Source organism: Plasmodium chabaudi, assembly GCF_900002335.3.
Source record: "Plasmodium chabaudi chabaudi strain AS genome assembly, chromosome: 5".
In the NCBI taxonomy this organism is placed as follows: domain Eukaryota; phylum Apicomplexa; class Aconoidasida; order Haemosporida; family Plasmodiidae; genus Plasmodium; species Plasmodium chabaudi.
This window is the reverse complement of record NC_030105.2, coordinates 466,481-485,760: the sequence shown is the minus strand read 5'-3', so window position 1 is coordinate 485,760 and position 19,280 is coordinate 466,481. Positions and strand designations below refer to the sequence as shown.

General features: G+C 23.6%; 7 protein-coding genes across 7 annotated transcripts; 4 read left to right on the top strand and 3 right to left on the bottom strand.

Moving 5' to 3' along the window:
* Positions 1-779: 779 nt before the first annotated feature.
* Positions 780-1,943, top strand: PCHAS_0512500 (rRNA-processing protein EBP2, putative; the record flags this gene model as incomplete). Its single annotated transcript, XM_740817.2, has 1 exon — positions 780-1,943. The coding sequence occupies one exon, from the start codon at positions 780-782 to the stop codon at positions 1,941-1,943; it is 1,164 nt and encodes a 387-aa protein (XP_745910.2).
* A 1,174-nt stretch (positions 1,944-3,117) lies between these two features.
* On the top strand, positions 3,118-3,936 carry PCHAS_0512400 (RING zinc finger protein, putative; the record flags this gene model as incomplete). The annotated part of the gene is made up of 1 exon (XM_739214.1): positions 3,118-3,936. The coding sequence occupies one exon, from the start codon at positions 3,118-3,120 to the stop codon at positions 3,934-3,936; it is 819 nt and encodes a 272-aa protein (XP_744307.1).
* A 701-nt stretch (positions 3,937-4,637) lies between these two features.
* On the bottom strand, positions 4,638-6,542 carry PCHAS_0512300 (protoporphyrinogen oxidase, putative; the record flags this gene model as incomplete). The annotated part of the gene is made up of 1 exon (XM_016800156.1): positions 4,638-6,542. The coding sequence occupies one exon, from the start codon at positions 6,540-6,542 to the stop codon at positions 4,638-4,640; it is 1,905 nt and encodes a 634-aa protein (XP_016655194.1).
* Positions 6,543-7,270: 728 nt separating this feature from the next.
* Positions 7,271-10,609, bottom strand: PCHAS_0512200 (methyltransferase, putative; the record flags this gene model as incomplete). The annotated part of the gene is made up of 13 exons (XM_016800155.1): positions 7,271-7,413; positions 7,611-7,706; positions 7,869-7,924; positions 8,094-8,159; positions 8,242-8,302; positions 8,399-8,616; positions 8,719-8,942; positions 9,059-9,174; positions 9,263-9,326; positions 9,460-9,671; positions 9,856-10,087; positions 10,187-10,391; positions 10,569-10,609. The coding sequence occupies 13 exons, from the start codon at positions 10,607-10,609 to the stop codon at positions 7,271-7,273; spliced, it is 1,734 nt and encodes a 577-aa protein (XP_016655193.1).
* Positions 10,610-11,222: 613 nt separating this feature from the next.
* Positions 11,223-13,409, bottom strand: PCHAS_0512100 (palmitoyltransferase DHHC10, putative; the record flags this gene model as incomplete). Its single annotated transcript, XM_016800154.1, has 11 exons — positions 11,223-11,297; positions 11,445-11,510; positions 11,664-11,736; positions 11,826-12,016; positions 12,285-12,330; positions 12,453-12,513; positions 12,600-12,659; positions 12,736-12,807; positions 12,930-13,020; positions 13,172-13,216; positions 13,356-13,409. The coding sequence occupies 11 exons, from the start codon at positions 13,407-13,409 to the stop codon at positions 11,223-11,225; spliced, it is 834 nt and encodes a 277-aa protein (XP_016655192.1).
* A 1,938-nt stretch (positions 13,410-15,347) lies between these two features.
* PCHAS_0512000 (60S ribosomal protein L3, putative) lies at positions 15,348-16,508 on the top strand (the record flags this gene model as incomplete). Its single annotated transcript, XM_016800152.1, has 1 exon — positions 15,348-16,508. One exon carries the CDS (start codon positions 15,348-15,350, stop codon positions 16,506-16,508), a length of 1,161 nt encoding a protein of 386 aa, XP_016655191.1.
* A 1,343-nt stretch (positions 16,509-17,851) lies between these two features.
* PCHAS_0511900 (centrin-3, putative) lies at positions 17,852-18,881 on the top strand (the record flags this gene model as incomplete). The annotated part of the gene is made up of 5 exons (XM_016800151.1): positions 17,852-18,034; positions 18,150-18,264; positions 18,425-18,502; positions 18,621-18,664; positions 18,762-18,881. 5 exons carry the CDS (start codon positions 17,852-17,854, stop codon positions 18,879-18,881), a joined length of 540 nt encoding a protein of 179 aa, XP_016655190.1.
* Between the last annotated feature and the right edge of the window lie 399 nt (positions 18,882-19,280).

The following is a 19,280-nucleotide window of genomic DNA, read 5'->3' as shown; positions in this document are numbered from 1 at the left end:
TAATATGTCACGTGCGCATTGTAACTGTTGAAAATGTTGAAAATGTTGAAATGTTGAAATGCTGAAAATGTTGAAAATGCTGAAAATGGACGTATAATATTTAACCTTTTTTTTATTCGCTAACATAAATATAAATTTATTACAACGATGGCAAAATATTTAGCAGAACGAATATATGCCAATATAAATAAAAAAAAAAATATTTTTTTATAGATTGATAAATTATTTAAAAATAGTTTTTAAAATATAATATTTTATTCTATTTTGATTATGTAATATATATATGCATTGAAATATGAAAATAAATATATTATATGTATACAATATTTGTAGATATGTTAGTGTTTTTTTTTTCCTATACTCTCTTTAAGAGTGGTAAAAAAATATCTCGTATATATTATATATGTATGTATATATTTTTATATTATGCCATATTTTTTAACTAATAAAATATTAGTATATAAAATGTATTTAAAAAAAAATATATAATTTTTAAATTTTCAAAAAAAATATGCAAAACAGAAAGAAATTTAATATAGTAGCATTATCATGAGAAAAGGAATTTACAGATATGCAAAAAAATTGTTAATAAGGAAAACAAAATAAACAAAATTTAGCCGAACAACACAACGATACCTTTTTATGCTACTCCATTGTTTGTAAAATAAAAAATATTATTTACTTTGTAACGAAAGCAAAAAAAAATATAAAAAAATAAAAAAAAAACCTAATAACTGCTATTTTAAAGTTGGGAAAGATATACGACAAACCTTTCCATTATGAAAGATGACAATATAATGGACATAGAGAAAAAGAAAAAAAAATTAAAAACAAAAAAGGATGTCCTAAAGGATGGTAAAACAAAAGGCTTAAAAAAGAAAGCAAAAAAAAACGCAGTACTAAGTAGCAACGACGATGATCTATTTATTAAACAAGCCATGAAACAAATAAAGTTACTGAAGGGTAAGAAATCAAAAGATGGAATAACTGGAAGTAAAAAAATAAAAAAGGAAGGTAAATCTCAAAAAGCTGATAAAATAAATAATGCAAATGTAATAAAGAAGTTAAAGAAAATGCTAGCCAACAATGATGAGAATGTTATGAATATAAAAAATATTTTAAAAAGTAATGTTTTAAAAAAAAAAATGTTGAAACGTTTAAATTTAGATAATAATATTTACAATGATGGAAAGGAGGTAACACCAAAGTTTATTGAAAATAAAAAACTTTTAAGAAAAAAATTAAAAGAAATAGAAATAAATGTAGATAATAAAAAGAATGGGTGGTTGGATAAATTAGACCTGACTTGTTCAGAAACTTTTCATTTAAAAAAAATAAATTTTTTTGGAAAATGTGATATAAGAGAAAAAGTATTAGCAGATTTTGCACACACAAATGTCTTAAAATGTTTACAAAAATTACAAAATTTTAATATTCCATTTAATAGACCATATGATTTTTTAGCAGAAATGATAAAAAGTGATATACATATGGAAAAGGTAAGAGAACATATTTTAAAAAATCATGAAATGTCTGAAATTAAAGAAAAAAATAAATTAAAAAGACTTAATAAAAAATTTAATAAAAATGGTGGATCGATGAAAGTATTAGATCAAAAAAAAGCTATTGAAAAAAAAAAGAATCTTGAAAAAATTGAAGAACTTAAAGATAACCTAGACAGTTTAAATGTTCATGACTTTTTCCAAAAGCATTCAAAAAATGCCGATCAAAATAATGTGAAAAATAAAAAAACAAAAAATAAGCACATCGATAAAAATAGTAAACAAAATAGCAAACAAAATAATCGGAAACATATCAACAAATCCAAAAATAATTTTGATAAAGACACAATAACTAAGCCAAATAAAACTAAACGTAAATTTCCATCAAAGGGAAAGAAGGGAGGAAAAAATCGGAAGAAGAAAAAATTTAAGAGACGCTAAAAATGTAAAAAAAGAAAATAAAAAAAAATACAAACTAATGTTAGTTATGTTGTTTTTTTTGCCTTTTGTATAAGTAGAAAGGCTCATAGTACAGTTTGGGTGTCAACTTTCAATAACTTCATGACACTACATTTTTATATTCGATATTCTGTATGGTGGGCACTAGACAGAAGTACCCTATTGAAGTAAATATGATGGCATTTCTTTTTGAAATAATAGAGTCATAAGAATGCATATATATATATATATAACTTTTTAAAATGCTTAGCAAAATAAACCATACCACAAAAGCGAAAGTTATCAATCAATTTGTATACATAGGGGAAAATATTAATGTAGCACTATTGTTTTTATTTTATTTTACTCTCTTTGTTTTTCTCCTACTGATTTTATTTTCCTTTTTTTATTTTTTTTTAATTAACCTTAAACAATTTTCCACTTTAAAATTTATGAATTTTATTATTTTTTATGAACAAGTCATAATATTTTTTGTCTTATATTTTATATTATTTATTTTGTTTTTTATATAATATATATATACCAATTTTAAACTATAAAATTTATGGTAATCAACTTTTTTTTTTTTTTTTTAAATTAATAAAATATATACTTTTATGAGTTACAAAAAAGGGGGAAATTTTTGATATTCTCCATTTTAAGTAGTTTATCATGTTAAAAAATAAAAAAATATAAACCTAATGAATTGCAACTTTTTATTATATGAAAATATTAATTTAGAAAAAATATATTTGGCACAAAAAAAAATTCATGATAATCTACCTGAGGTAGGCTTACACCTGTTCCGCTCTCCTCAACAAAAAATAATAATATCATAAAACAAAAAATAATAATATCATAAAATAAAAAATAATAATATCATAAAAAATAAATAATAATATCATAAAAAATAAATTAAAAAATAATAAAAAAAAAAAATAATAATAATAAAATCAAGGACAAAAAGGGGTATTAAAAATGCTGAGTATTTTTAAATGGTAAAAATACGTATATACGTAGTATATATGAAAATTGGAATTTTACATTAATAGTTTATGAAGGAATATAATAAATTTTTTTTTTTTTTTAATACTTGTGAACTTTGTCAATGAAGAATAGCCTCGTTTTGCAATGCCATTTACAGTATTTTTGAGAAGAAGAAAGAGGAAAAATAAAAATGGAGGATGAAAGGTATAATGCGGGGGTACGTTTAAGCTTTAATGATTTTATTTTAATAATTTCCGTGCTTTATTCAATCTGTGATATATTTATGCAATGGGAAGAATTTTCAAAATGTCATAAGCCAATACAACTATGGCTAGTTGTATCATTTATATCGATTGTTTTATATAGATTGGCACATATTTTATCTCAATATTTAAGTAACAATAATGAAAGTTTTATAATATATAGAAGAAATGGTCCGCCATATATTATCAATGCTATACTGATATTTATTTTATTTCCATTTTTTTTTATATGGAATATTATTGGAACTGTATGGATATATCAAATTATTAAATACACACCAAAATGCTTACCTAAAAATAATCATCCATGGTTTATTATATTATGGATTGCGCTTTGTTATATTTGGATTTTTTTATATTTATTTTTTATTTCCTTATCATTATATTTTGAATATCAAGCTAGATTATATGAAAGACGATTAACAAATATACAGCCAAATGATTTTTTTTCAAGATGGGGTTATAATATAGATCTAATGCAAGATTATGGTATATATATATATAGAAATGGACTTAACTCAAAACAAATTAATAGCTTACCATATTATTATATAAATAGTGTTCCCGATGATATGAAATGCTCTATCTGTTTAAATGATCTTCAAATTAATGAATGCGCCAGAACATTATTGTTATGTAATCATACATTTCATAAAGCTTGCATTGATTTGTGGCTGATCAGGAGTGCTACCTGTCCAAATTGCAAATCCCCCATTGCGTCTCAAGGCGTGTTTTCGCCCGTATGAAAATTGAGAAAAGAAAAGAAAAAAGCAAGAAAAAAAATAAAGCAATCCATGTATTAGTACATATTACGAAACAGAAACTATTTATCAAAACATCGCACACGTATGTCTTGTAGGCAATGGTGTGTGCAATTATGTCCGATTTTTTTTTTTCAGCTAGCTATTTTGCAAAAAAAAAAAAATATAGCCATATATAGTATGGGGACATATTTGTGTGTGCCCATTGAAGTTATTTTGTTTGTCATTATTTCATTATATTATTTCACTTAATTATTTCACCTTATTATTTCACTTTATTATTTCACCTTATTTTTATTACATCATTTTTTATCGTTTTATAAATATGGATAAACTATTGTTTTAGATGAACTTTTTATTTTTTTTGTATAAAAATTGTATTTGTTCAAATAGTTTATTATTCGTAAAGAATAAAAGGCAAAAAATGGAAAACATAAAAGAAAAAAAAAAAGGGTATACAAAATTATGCACACATTTTCGTATTTTGAAAATATGCAATAAAAGTTTACAAATATATATCCAAAACCAAGGAAGCATATTTTGATTTTATTAAAAATGAATATTTGCTATTTGTTTGGATAATAAATACAAATTGTCTTATAGGGCATCGAAACAAATCGGATATATGCATATGCAGAAATATTGACTAGCCATAACCATTATTTTTAAAATATAAAAATGGCTAGCTAATATTTTTTTTTTATGATATAATCAGACAATTCCATAGCTGAGGATATTCGGTCTGATATGGAAGTGCCAGTAATCCATCCTGCGTCTACAAATAAATTTTGATATTGTGGATTTTCTAATTCATTTAAAAATTCTTTTAATTTATTTTCATAATTTTCTGAATATGCAGGTAAAATATCTTTCCATTTTGTTACATTTAATATAGTTGGTTTAGCATCATTATTAATTGGTAGAATGTTTTTTAAATTATTTAATATATTTTTTTTTAATTGTTCATCATTGTTTTCAGAAGGTAGATTGGTGTCTCTTATATATAAGGTTAATAAAATTTTATTATTTTCACACCTATTTGTAAACATATTATTTGCATAAAAACAGCCAAGTATATGTGCATTTTGTTCCGCTGATAATAAGCCAAATAAATTTTTAGGTATTGTTATATCTTCTTTATTAAAATATATATTTGCTGTCATTAAAGATGAATAGGAAAATTGTTCAAGATTATTTTTTATTTGGGTAGGTAAAATTTTTCTTAATATATTTGCACACATTTTTGAATTAACAGTTAATATAATATTTTTACTATATATATTTGTTTTTGTATTATTTTTATTTATATTACATGTCCATATATTATTTTTCATATTTTTTTCTATATAATTTAATTCTGTATTTGCTGATATATCATTTTCATGTATATGTTTTTTTAGATGACGAATAAATTCATATAATCCATAATTCAATGATACTGTTTTTCCAATATATTTTTTTTTTTCTTCTTCTTCAATACGTTGTAAAAATTTATTACCTATATTACTATATAGCATAGGGAAATATTTATATATTGTATAATTTATAGAAAAAAAAACATTTCTAATAATTTTTAGTGAATAACCAATGATGGATAACACGAAGTTTTGTTTATATTGATTCGGTGTGCCATTTTCAAACAATGGCTGTTTGTTTCTTTCATCAACATTTTTATTAAGGCGTTTGTAGGGAGTCTGTTTGTGTGCTGGTGTTGTTATAGAAACGGGTTTTGAAATGGGCACCGATTCAATTGTATTAGCATTTGTATTTATATCACTGTTTTCGGTGGTATATGTATTTTTTCTATTATGACCATGTTCATTATGATTTGTGTCTGCATGATTTAGTAGTGTGACATTATCATCATACTCGGTTGATGCACAACTTGATTGAGAACATTTTTTTACATTCATTGAATTATTATTGTTAAAATTTGTAAGACTAGACTTGGAAATAATGTCATTATCAATGGTTTTTATTTTTTCATTCCATATTCTTAATGAATTTTTATTATTATGAACAAGCTTCAAATTTCGAGACAAAAAAGAAAGTGCAGAAATATCTCCATGCCCCCCACTAGATCCATATATTAACGGTAACAACAAATATTGATAATGCTGAGAATCGAAATTTTCTTTCATATAATTTTTTATAGATATATCATAATGATATGAATTAACATGCTTATATTTTTTAAATAATATTTTATATATTAATTTAATTTTATTTGTAAATGAAATTAAAGGAAAATATATGTATCCTAAAAAACTTAAATATAGTGGATATAATTTATTTTCATAAGATATATATCGTACTAATCCTTTATTTATTATTGCAATTTGATCACATAAATTTAAGTCTTTAATTAACTTATAACTATTATTACATAGTTTAAATACATTTGCCCCTAATTCATATATTACATTATTATTATATGTCTCTGTTTGTATACAACCTCCTAGTTTATTTCCCTTTTCAATAATTAAAATTTTGATTTCTGGATTGTGCTTCTTTAAATAATAATACATACAACAACTGTATATCCCCCCTCCGACCAGAATAAAATCATACGTTTTATCGTTTGTTTCCATTATTGTTGCTTTCTTCACATTTATACTTTTTGTATAATTACACTTCCTTCCCCAGCATTATATCATATCATTTATTTTAAAATAAACGCAATGCAAATAATACACGTGTTACTATACTTCCCTAGCACATCATGAAAAAATTCAATTTTAAACGTGTGAAAAATATTGTTTTATATTGGAAAAAAATTATTTTTCAACGTGACTTAAGTGTGTTATAGCAAAGTAAGCAAATGGGAAAAAGGTGTAATAATGTAGCATATACTGAATGCATATAAATTAGTTGACACAAAAATCTTAGGAGTTTAACATATTTGGAAAAATAAATATTCTCATATTGTATATTATTCTACTTTTATTGTGTTATTATTTTTTTTTTTTTTTTTTTTTTTACTTTACCATACTGTACATTCACAAACGAGTGTATTGCCAAATAAAACATCCATATTGAATATAATTTTTATTATGGCTTAAGATATATATATTATGCATTTCTCATGAATTATAAATATTTTAAAATTTGCAAACTTTTTGTATGTTATTATTAAAGCAAAAAATAGAAAACAAAATATAATTTATGTATAAGGGTGATGCCAAACAAGGCCACAAAACATGAAAAAAATAAATTATATTAAAATAGTTCGGAAAAAAAAAAAAAATAATAAATGAAAAATATTGTCAAATTGTAAAAACAATAAAATGTATGAAATAACAAATGTATAAAATATATATTAATATTTTTTTTTTAACAGAATTGCCCAATTGTTGTTATCAAAAAAAAAATCATCAACTTGCACCCCATCAATACTAGTGCATAAATCGTATAGTTCTTCCTTTCTAAACACGTGGTAATACCTTTGAAATTTTAGTAGATCTATAAATAAAATATAAAAACGGATTGAAAATGAAGAATTAAAATTGATTGAGAAAAGGGGGTTACAATTGGGTTATGTTGGAAAGCATGTTTTATTTTCCAAAAAATTGTATTTTTTTTTTCAACTTTTTTTTTCAACTTTTTTTTTCAACTTTTTTTTCGACTTTTTTTTCGACTTTTTTTTCAATTTTTTTTACTTTTTTTGGTTGGGTTGTAAGCAATTTTGTCATCCAAAACGTCATCCGGATTTGTTTCCGCTAAGTGTTGTTGTTGTAAATACCAGGGAACAAATACTGTAAATGGGAAAGAGAAAGGGGGATACAATTATTTATGGTTGTTAAGTATGTATTTTACGGAATACGAAATATATATAATTAGAATGGTTAAAAAAAATAAATATTATATAATAACTAAAATATAGAAAAATATAAAATATATTAAAAATAAATTATTACTATCTTGGGAATCGAATTTTCTGTTTCCTACAACATTTTCTTTTTGCTCATATGCCCTAAATATGTTTGGAAAAAATAAATTATAACAAAAATAAAATTTATTTTTATATGATGAACTATTTAAATATAGGAAATTTTATTAAATTTATTTTGTATGAACATTTCCAATTGCCCTAATTAGTATTATATTTATTCTAATTTTTATATATTTTTTTATGTGTATACCAGACATATATTAAGATTTTCCCTCCTGTTTTCGTACATCGCACCATCTCTGAAACAGCTTTTCTCCTGCACATTTTGGCGAAATAAAAAAAATGTAAATTTCCAATATTTAATCATACTTTTTTTTAATATACAAAATGATAGTTACCTGCTTTCATGTGTCCCAAGGTGATGTATGACGGCTATAGAAATGCATAAATCTGCTATGTCTGTAAAACGAAATAAAAAAATGAAGTTATTAATATGACTAGCCATAATTTAACTAGCTAAAAATGTTTTTAAAATAAATTAAAAATAAAATTTACTTGATTTTATTGGTATATTAATACAGTTAGCTAAAAATATATCTGTGTTTGGTCTTTTTTTAGCTGTTTTTAATAAATACAAACTAAAATCAAATCCAATAAAACAATATTTTGAAGATGCTTTAAGGTTTTTTCCATTTCCACATCCAACGTCCATAATTATATTTCCTTCTTTTTCTTGATTAATAATATTTTCTACATTATTCCATGGTTTATATCTGTCAAAACAATTCATACATTCACAGTTTATGTTGCACACATTTTTTTTTTCATAACTGTATATTTAGCTATTTTTTTTTTTTTTTTTTTTTTGGTAATACCTGGTGTAGCAAAAATGCTGAGCTATTTGATTATAAACATCCATGACATATTCTTTTTCCAAATGTTCTGGAGAGTATTCATTAACATTTATAGATATGCAACTGCTTTCTTGTTTTGGGTCCTTAATAATTTCCTTTCTTGTTTTATGTGCTAGCATTCCTTCTATATTATTTTTATTTATAAATCGGAAAATTATTAAATAGCTAGTTTCTCTTTCCACAATCTGAAAAAAAAATATGTACACATATGCATGGCAATGTGCTACTCATTAATTTGACAACGAATCGGTTCCATTATCAAAATTGAATATTTTTTCATCTCGTATATTTTTCAAATTACCTGATCATCAAGCTGTATACTTTTTTTCTTAGGGATACCATAAATAAGTTCGTATCTTAATTTTCCCTTTATTTTGATGAGAGTATTTTTTTTTATCATCAAGTTTGTTTTGGATTCTGCAATTGAAAAAATGTTTAGGCAAATATAAAGCACTGTATTTGCATATTTTAAACAGCTGGATAATATTTTTTATTTTTTGTTTACCATTTTTTATATCTAGAAAGGACATAGGGAGATCATTTTCGAGGACCAAAAATGCAATTTCATCCTATACAAAAAAAAAGACAAATATGAAAAAATATATACATAAGTTAGGTTTATGTAGAAACATAAATATAAGGAGGTACATATTTTTTGGAGCCTTCATTTTATTTAATTATTATTCGTTAAGAATATATTACTTCAAAAATATAGCTTGATTCCACAATATATTCAATCGACTTTTTAACGTGGCATTTTAAAATGGTGTATTGATTTGGCTCTTTATCTCCTAATAATTTTTTTATTTGTGTTAAAAATGCGGACGGAAAAAAAGAGGAGGCATCTTGAACACAGTATGTTTTATATATCTTATTTGGTGTGCCTCTATAAAAATAATGACTTATATTTATTTCTAAAAAAAAAGAAAAACATCAATAAATATAGCTAGCTACTATCGAAAAGTCTATGTGTATAGCCACATATGATAATGCAAAGTATCGAAATTTGAAATTGCCACTGCCCAAGTATGTCAATATAAATCAAGCTATTTCAAATAACGTAGTATTTTTTTTATAAATTTTTGTATGCCTGTTTACCATCATTTTTGGTATATTTAGACCATTTTTCATTTTCATAATTTTGGATAATATCATTAGACATATTTGGATCCAAAACATCATTATATATAAATATGCCATCACTTTTTTGTAATAACTTTTCATATGTTGTTGAATATATATTAGAGCAATCTTTTTTTATGTCATATTTTACATTTGAATATTCTGCTTTTATATCAAACTTCAATGGAGTTGTACAATTTCGAGAGTTCTGAAAAAATAATTAAAAAGCGAATTATATTTCAACAAAATTATATACACATACAAAAAAGGTTACAGCTTTTTTATTTATCTAATTATATATCATTACATTATTTAAAAAGTTAAATAGATATGAACATTCCTTTTTCCTATGGAATTCAAGATAAATTATGTCTTCATTTTCAATTAGGTAAACCATACAATTTAAATCAAACTTATTTAAAAAATTTTTTATTTCCTCTTCGTTTGCACTTTTTAATCCAATCCCATCCAATTTGAGAGTATTCGTAACTTTATATGTTTTTCCATAATATCTATAAGTAGGTAAAAAAGGGGTAGCCATATATATATACATACAAATATGTATAACCATTTTTAATTATATAGACAACATAGTAGTTAAACTAACTTATGCACAAAAAATATGCATAATAAAAGAATATAAATACAATAGAAATCATATTTAGAATATATTTTTATTAATTTTTTACTTGACAGGGTATGAACTCAAACATGTCTTTATAAAATTCATTGTTCATATATCGAACCTCCTAAATTTTGTGGCTTGGACATATATGCGCATATATATATGTGTATATGCTTAATCTATATGCATTTCCTTTTTTATTTTTTTATACTTAATTTGAAAATTTTTAAAATCATTATTCAAAAAAGTTGCATATGGATTTGCTTGAATTAATTGGCAGTTTAATTGGGAAATTAATTTATAGAATGCCCCAATTTTTTTAATAATATATTTTACAAAATTAAAAAAAAATATAAAGAGTGGCATAAATAAAAATATTAATTTATTATTTTATTTTTACAAAATTGTTACAAGTTTAGGAAATAAAAAAAAATAATAACAATAAGATTTAAAAAATATATCTCAAAAAATTACGAGGCGTAAAATTGATATGTAGAAGTAAACAGGTTCCATAAAATAAATACTTAATTATATTAAGCAACATTATTTTTAAAACCATTTATATACATATATGTGCATTATGTATTTATTTTTTTAGAGACAAACATACTTTCAATTTTTTGTTTTCCATACAAAAGTGTGAATTTTTTTTATTTTATACATAAATACAAATAGAATAAATATTTCAATTTAAAAAAAAAAGAATTCATTCATGTTTTTATAATGTTTTATAAAATAGTCCATTCCCTTTGGGCTTTCCTATGGGTAGTAACCAAGTTAATATATTCTCACCCTGTGAATGATAGCATATTAGTAAAAATGTAGAAAAGTAGAAATGTAGAAATGTGGAAATGTGGAAATGTAGAAATAAAATTGGGGGTAAAGAATAATAGGCATAATATTTGTCTATATGCTTTCATTATTTTACTAATTTGTTTACCAAAACTTGCTTAAAGTTTTCCTCGATACCCAAGTTATATATGTTTTGCTTAGCCTTTTCACCGAGCTAAAAAAATTCGGAAAATTTTGTAAATTCATAATCCCACATGCACACATAATAAATAAAAATATATATAAATGAAGAAATCAAGAAATGCTCATATATGTCTATTTTGAATCACATGATGAAATAAATAACAATATAGGGAAATATTCTTACCACACAAAATTCCAAAGTTGTATAATTTTGTGATGTTAAATATAGATGAAAAAGAAAAAAGGGGAAAATTATTCTGCAAAAAAAAAAAAAAATTAGTTAGCTAGCCATTATATGAAAATACAGCGATATATGTAAATTTTTTTTTTATTTCTCCTTAATTACAATATAATAACGGCCGATAAAACAATTTCCAGGAATAAATAAAAAACCTCGTTAAACAGTATGTTGGGATTAGTGTAAAAGTAGGGGAAAGATGAGTAGCAATTTATTCCGACATAAAAACAGCATATGTTTGCGTAAAGGAGACTTAGTAAAAAAAACTTGTAGTTGTAAAATCCAATGCAATTTGCAACCTGATATTTATTTTTTATTAAAAAAAGGAAACAAAAGAAATTATAAATATCATATGTGTGTATGCGTGCCTATATATACAAGGTTTGGTATAATTCATATTTCTATGAATATGATCAATTTTTTTTTTTGTAAAGATTAAATAGTAGTATAATCATTTATTCGCATGTACGGTACAGGTATTATACCACTTTTTTTATAAAAATGGCTAGTTCAAATAAATAAAAAAAAGTATTTTTTAAATAATTATAAATATGCATATTGTCTTACCCATGGACAATAGTGATCCATCTTTAAAACAGTTTTATCAATCGCTCTGAACAAGCCAAAAAAATAAAAAGAAAAAAATTATGGTTGTAAATAGGTATATACACAATTTGGGGATTATGCCAAAATGCAAGCTAAATTTATAAAATATATTTGTGAAAAAATTGTAACCGGCAATAATGGGATCGATCTGGTTTGTATACTTTTGAGTAGGGGCAGTATCGTAGTTCACCTTGAAAAATAAAATATAAAAGAATAAAAATAATACCTTATACTATCACAAAAAAAGGGAAACATTTATCATAGCTTATATTTAACCTGTTTTTTCTCTTTCCTTTATCCTTTTAACATCTGGTTCGACTCTCCATTCATGGGTGTCTTAAAAAAAGAAAAATTAAAATAATAAATAGACACAATAATATAATATATAAATATATTTTTTTTGTATTAATACTTGGAACATATCCAGGACTTGTATTATATGTTTTGTAAAAGGACCAGATCATTAGGAATAATATTGCATGAACTGTTAATAAAATAAAGCCATATATTAAAAAATTATATGAAATATGGCTATATAAATATTTATATGCATATTAGCACATGTTTAAACTTATGCATAAAAAAAAAATAATTATTTTTTTATACATGTAAACAATGTTATATATCCGTCTTTTAGTAATGCTTCGTCTACATATTGGCTTTCGACATTTACTTGTAACAACAAAAAACAGTAAAACTTAAAAAAGATGTAAAAAAAAAGAATAACATGTATTTATATATATTTCAATTAAATATGCCTATAAGTATACACACAGTGAAATATATTCCTTTTTTTAAAAAAAATAAAATATAAGTAGCTTTAAATTTAATTTTATCAATGATATTACTGTGACAAATATTGTGTACATGACTATGGTTACAAAACAGATTAGCTATAAAAACATGCCGTATGAGAAAAGGACATGAAAAAATAATATAAACTCGAATATTCTAGATTAGTTAAGTGCATAGTTACAATATGCCATATTATATTCCTTTGGATTTTTCTTTATATTTTTTATAACTTATTACCATTACGGGCAATAAATGCCGTATTCCTTGTACATTATTTTTGCTATCGTTCATTTTATAAATGCTAATATATAATAATCGTTGGAACTATAAACAAACTAAACTAGTATATATAGTTGTATTGTTGTTGTTATTTTTTTGTAATGGATAGTGGCATAGCTATGTCACAGACAACAACACATATGCATATAACCAAATGACAAAGGTGCAATATAATATGACAAAAAAAAAAAAAAAAAAGAATAGACAAGAGAGCTTTCTTTTATTTTTAATAAATATAGCAAATTATATATATTTATAAAAGTTCGATAGTGAAATAAAAAAAAATTAATGCGATTTGAAATTATTATTTTTAAGTAATTCAAATTATGATAACAAAAAAAAACGCACACAAAAAAAGGGGAATTATAATTTCCCTATACATTATATAAAAAATCCAACGAACAATTTGTAGGCATTATTTGTAGGTACACCTCTCACCCCCTATTTATTTTACTTTATTTTATCGTCTTTTTAAATATTTATAAGATTTATTTTTTAAAACCTTTTTGAAGTAATAAATATATTAATATATAAAACTATGGAGAAAAAATAAATGCCATCATTTTTCCAAAATAAAGAATAATAGACCAAATGAATGTACAAGCCAAACCTGTTTTTTTTTTTTTTTTTTTTTTTTCATTTTTTTTTTCGCTATTTTTCCATTTTAAAAATTTTTAATATACATACGATCAATCTCATAACAATTTTATGATTAAAAGTTTTGGAGTTATAATAAATCGATTTCTACATACGTTTTTTTCAAAAAAATTGATTATTTGGTGGGAAGCCAAAATATGTATGCCTACATAATTGTTATTTCAATTTTCCAGCCCCAAAAGTGGGAAAATAATTCTTATTTTTTATAATTAGCAATATAAGGAATATTATAAAAAATAGGAATTATTTTTCCCAATTTTTTTATAACAAAATTTAGTGCCATTTTTTAATTTGAAAAAATGTATAAATAATTTTACATATGTTAGGAGAACAAACATGTAACATGATTTTTTTTTTACATATTTATATGTAAGTAATGGTAATATTTTATAGTATTACTTTATTATTTTATAGTTTCCTTCATTTTTCCCGCATATAAATTAATGCACTTTAGACTCTAAGGTGTATAGTCAAAAAATTTGGATAGGTACCTCCAAAAAATATATGGAAGGAAAAAAGGCTTGGGCCAAAATAAGTTAAAGGGTAATGCATAAAAAAGGTATATATATTATTTGGATTTTTATTGACATATTTTTATTTGGGTTTGTAACTCCCCTTTGGTTTTACCAACCCAAGCTGCGTAATGTTTGTATATACTTTTTTTTGTCGGGACATATTGGCCTTGTAATAGTGAAGTTAAATATTTTCCTTGTATATTATTATTTATTTATAAAAAATATATACATAATATATTATTTATGCTATTGCATATTCTTAAGTTTGCTTAAAAAAATTAAAAAAAATATATGAACAATTTACATCCTATATAAATTGTGGGTAATAAATTATTTACATATATATGCAATTAATAAATAATATATATACATTATTTGATTTATTTAAATTTTAAGCCCTAGGATAAATACATATTTTTTATGAAAAAATATATATTTTACATTTTTTAAATGGTAATTTAATTTATTTTTTAAACTTAAAAAAAAAAAATAAATATAGAATATAATGCCAGTAAATAAATACAAATAAGTGACCATTCTTAAAATTGCAGAAAAGAAAATATATTTTTTTTAAATATTTTTTCATATACAATTTCAATTAAAATAATTTTTTTACATTATATAAATTTACATATATATGTAATAATTCAATATTTTATAAAAACAAAATATTTATTTTCCATATTGTACCAAACGTTATACATACGTTAGTATTTCCATTTTATGGTCGCTTTATATAAGTAGTACATTTCCACAAAACACATATTAAACATATACAATGTCGCATAGAAAGTTTGAAAGGCCTCGTCACGGTTCGTTAGGTTTTTTACCAAGAAAGCGATGCAAAAGATTAAGAGGAAAAATACGATCATTTCCTAAAGATAACAAAGAGCTCGCTCCTCATTTTACAGCCTTTATGGGATATAAATCAGGTATGTCCCATATAGTTAGAGAAGTTGATAAACCTGGATCTAAATTACATAAAAAAGAAATTGTTGAAGCATGTACAATTGTTGAATGTGCTCCAATGGTTGTAGTTGGTATGGTTGGATATAGAGAAACCCCAAAAGGTTTAAAAGTTTTGACAGCTGTATGGGCAAATCATGTTTCAGATGAATTTAGAAGAAGATATTATAAAAATTGGTATAAATCTGATAAAAAGGCATTTACAAAATGTTTAAATATTCCTGAAGCTACTAAAGAAAAATTATATGATAGAATTGAAAAATATTGCACAATTTTAAGAGCCATTTGCCACACCCAACCATCAAAAACACCATTACGTTTAAAGAAAGCCCATATTATGGAAATTCAAATAAACGGAGGCCATATGAAAGATAAAATAAATTTTGTAAAAGAATTATTAGAAAAAAATATACCAGTAACAAATGTATTCAATAATAATGAAATGATTGATGTTATTAGTGTAACAAAAGGACATGGAACTAAAGGTGTTGTTAGTAGATATGGTGTTAAAAGGTTACCAAGAAAAACACACAGAGGATTACGTAAAGTTGCTTGTATTGGTGCATGGCATCCAGCTCGAGTACAATTTCAAGTACCAAGACATGGTCAAAAAGGTTATTTCCATAGAACAGAAAGAAATAAAAAGATTTATAGAATTGGTTTGAAAAAAGATAAAAATAATGCATCTACTGATGCTGATATTACTGAAAAAAAAATCACACCAATGGGTGGTTTCCCACATTATGGTGTTGTAAATGAAGATTTCATTTTATTAAAAGGTTGTATATCTGGAACAAAGAAAAGACCAATTACTTTACGAAAAACCTTAGTACCACAAGTTTCGAGAGATGCATTATCACAAGTTTCTCTCAAATTTATAGATACATCATCTAAATTAGGTCATGGAAGATTTCAGACTAGCGATGAAAAAGTTAAATATTATGGTCCTCTTAAGAAAGATTTAAAAGCCTAAGGAGGGAGTAAGTTGGTCAACAAATGGATAAGCTAAATAACTTACAAAATGAAAATAGCCGGATTACGTATAAAATAAAACACGTCTTTATATCGTGTATACATGCATATGTACGTATACATAGATATATCATTGTACGTGCTATAAATTCATGTATTTTTTTACTTATGTAAAATTTTGAAAATTTATACAAGCATATTTTATTTATTATTTTATTCCCCTCTTTCTATATTCATCTTTTATTTTTCAAAATTTATTAAGAACTAATTTTACAAAAATATTTATAATAATAATGTATTTATAAATTTACACTTTAAAAGTGTAGTGCGATGTGCAAATAAATATACTTATTTATATGCACAATGCTGTTACCAAAATATGCCTCGGTTTGTCCCATACTTTTTATTCCTATACACTATGGTTAATAAAATGGCATCGTTGCAAGGGTAAAGAAATGAATACTAATTATATTTTTTTTAATTATTTTTTTTTCGTAAATTTATTTGAAAAATAGTGGTAAAATATTCGCTAGCTTCGTTTTCCTATTCGTATTGACCGTCACAAAAGTTGGTCATTAAAAAGTGGAATTTTTAAACGGAAATTTACGGAAATTTATGGAAAATGTAATTTTTATTTTTAAAAAGGGGGTTGTAAAACATTTAAATAACAATGATATCCTTTTTTGCGATTAAAAGGGGGGTATGAATAAATATTGCAACATTTCAAACAAGGTGGTAAAGCTAGTAAAATAAGCAATATGCTTTATTATCCGTTTGGATAATAGGTGGTTCCATTTTTTTACAAACAATTTGATAGTTTAATTACGGGATATTTAACATTTTCGAATTAGTGTCTTTAATTTTGTTTTCTTTTCATTCCATAAAAATAAATAACACTCTTAATAATAAATTTATTTTCCCCTTTGCTATAATATTATAAAGTTTAAAAATAATAATTAATTTTTGAAATAGAGAATTGGAAAAAATAATTTTGTTTAAACATTTATCAGTGTATTTTTGTCATACCGTGTGCACACATTTTATGCATATATTTAAGATACATATAAAATGTAAAATAAATTATTCTCCATTATTAAGTTTTTAATAAGCATTTCATACATTTCATAATAATTATTATTTTTTATTTTTACTCTCTTGCTAAATTTCAAAATATGTCAGTTTTTATTTTACCATAATTTTATGTTAAAAAAATATAAATTTAAGTTTACTCAAATTGCGCTAAAACATTTTAGCATATGTAGTATTAACATATTAAAATTTTATAGCTAGCTATATTTTCATTTTTTTTTTTTTTTACTTTTTTACTTTTAATAATACTAGCTAATGATTACCAGAAAAAGTGATATCGTAAGTTTTACACCAAGACCGATTACTAATAGACCCATAAGTAGCAATAGAAGGAGAGGGCGAAATGAAATAACAGAGGAGCAAAAAAATGAAATAAAGGAAGCCTTTGATTTATTTGATACAGAAAAAACTGGGAAAATTGATTATCATGAATTGAAGGTATACATATTTTTTTATGTGTGCATATGGTTATGTTTTTATTTGTTCGATTTTTTTGTTCATATTTTTTTTACCTTTAATATGAACATGTTAATATATTTCTCCCGTTTTTTAGGTAGCTATTCGGGCACTCGGTTTTGATATAAAAAAGGCTGATGTCTTGGAATTGATGAGGGAATATGATAAAACAAATTCGGGATACATAGACTACAACGATTTTTTAGACATAAGTAAAATAAAAATAAAAAGAATAATGCATGTTGCTACCACTATATGACTATCCTTAAATGTCTATGTTAAAAAATACACCATTTAGTGTATAAATAATGCACACACAATATATGCATTTAACAATTTCATACATTTTGGTATATGTATATTTTTTTTAAGTGACACAAAAAATTAGTGATAGAGATCCAACCGAAGAAATAATAAAAGCTTTTAAATTATTTGATGATGATGATACAGGTAATAATAATTATAAATAAGCTAGCTATCCGATTATTTAATTTTTTTTTGCTTAAATTGGTGAAATATAAAAATAGCTAGCTGACTTAATTTCGCAATTTTTATTCAATTTTAACAGGAAAAATATCATTAAAAAATTTAAGAAGAGTTTCCAGAGAATTGGTAAGATATAATAGTTGAAAATAACAACCCGAAAAGCATGGATATATAGAGAGAGAAAATACATGGTGAATGGAATTATTTTTTCGTTTGCACACAGGGTGAGAATTTATCAGACGACGAGTTACAAGCCATGATTGATGAGTTTGATAAGGATATGGATGGAGAGATTAGTCAAGAAGAATTTTTAAGTATAATGAAACAAACTAGTCTTTATTAATAAATATATTTTTCGTTTACATGAGAATATTTATAATGTAAGTGTGTGTAATAGTTTGTATAGCATCGTTAGAGGGATATCTTATTCCTTTTTTATATTTCTATCCAAATTTAGCATAAATAGTTATTATACCTCATTGCAATGCTATTAAACTAAATAGCTATTATATATATGTATGGATGATTATTTTTTTTCAATATTCGAATAAATAATTATTTTATGTGTATACATATATATTTGGCTTATAATATTATTTATATGTCTATTACTTTTTTATAAAGCATTATTATATGTATATACATATGAAATATATCACTGAATATGTTCTTTTTTTTTTCCTAAAAAATATGTATATATTTACATGTACAGTGCATGCTGAATAATCTCATTCGATAAAAA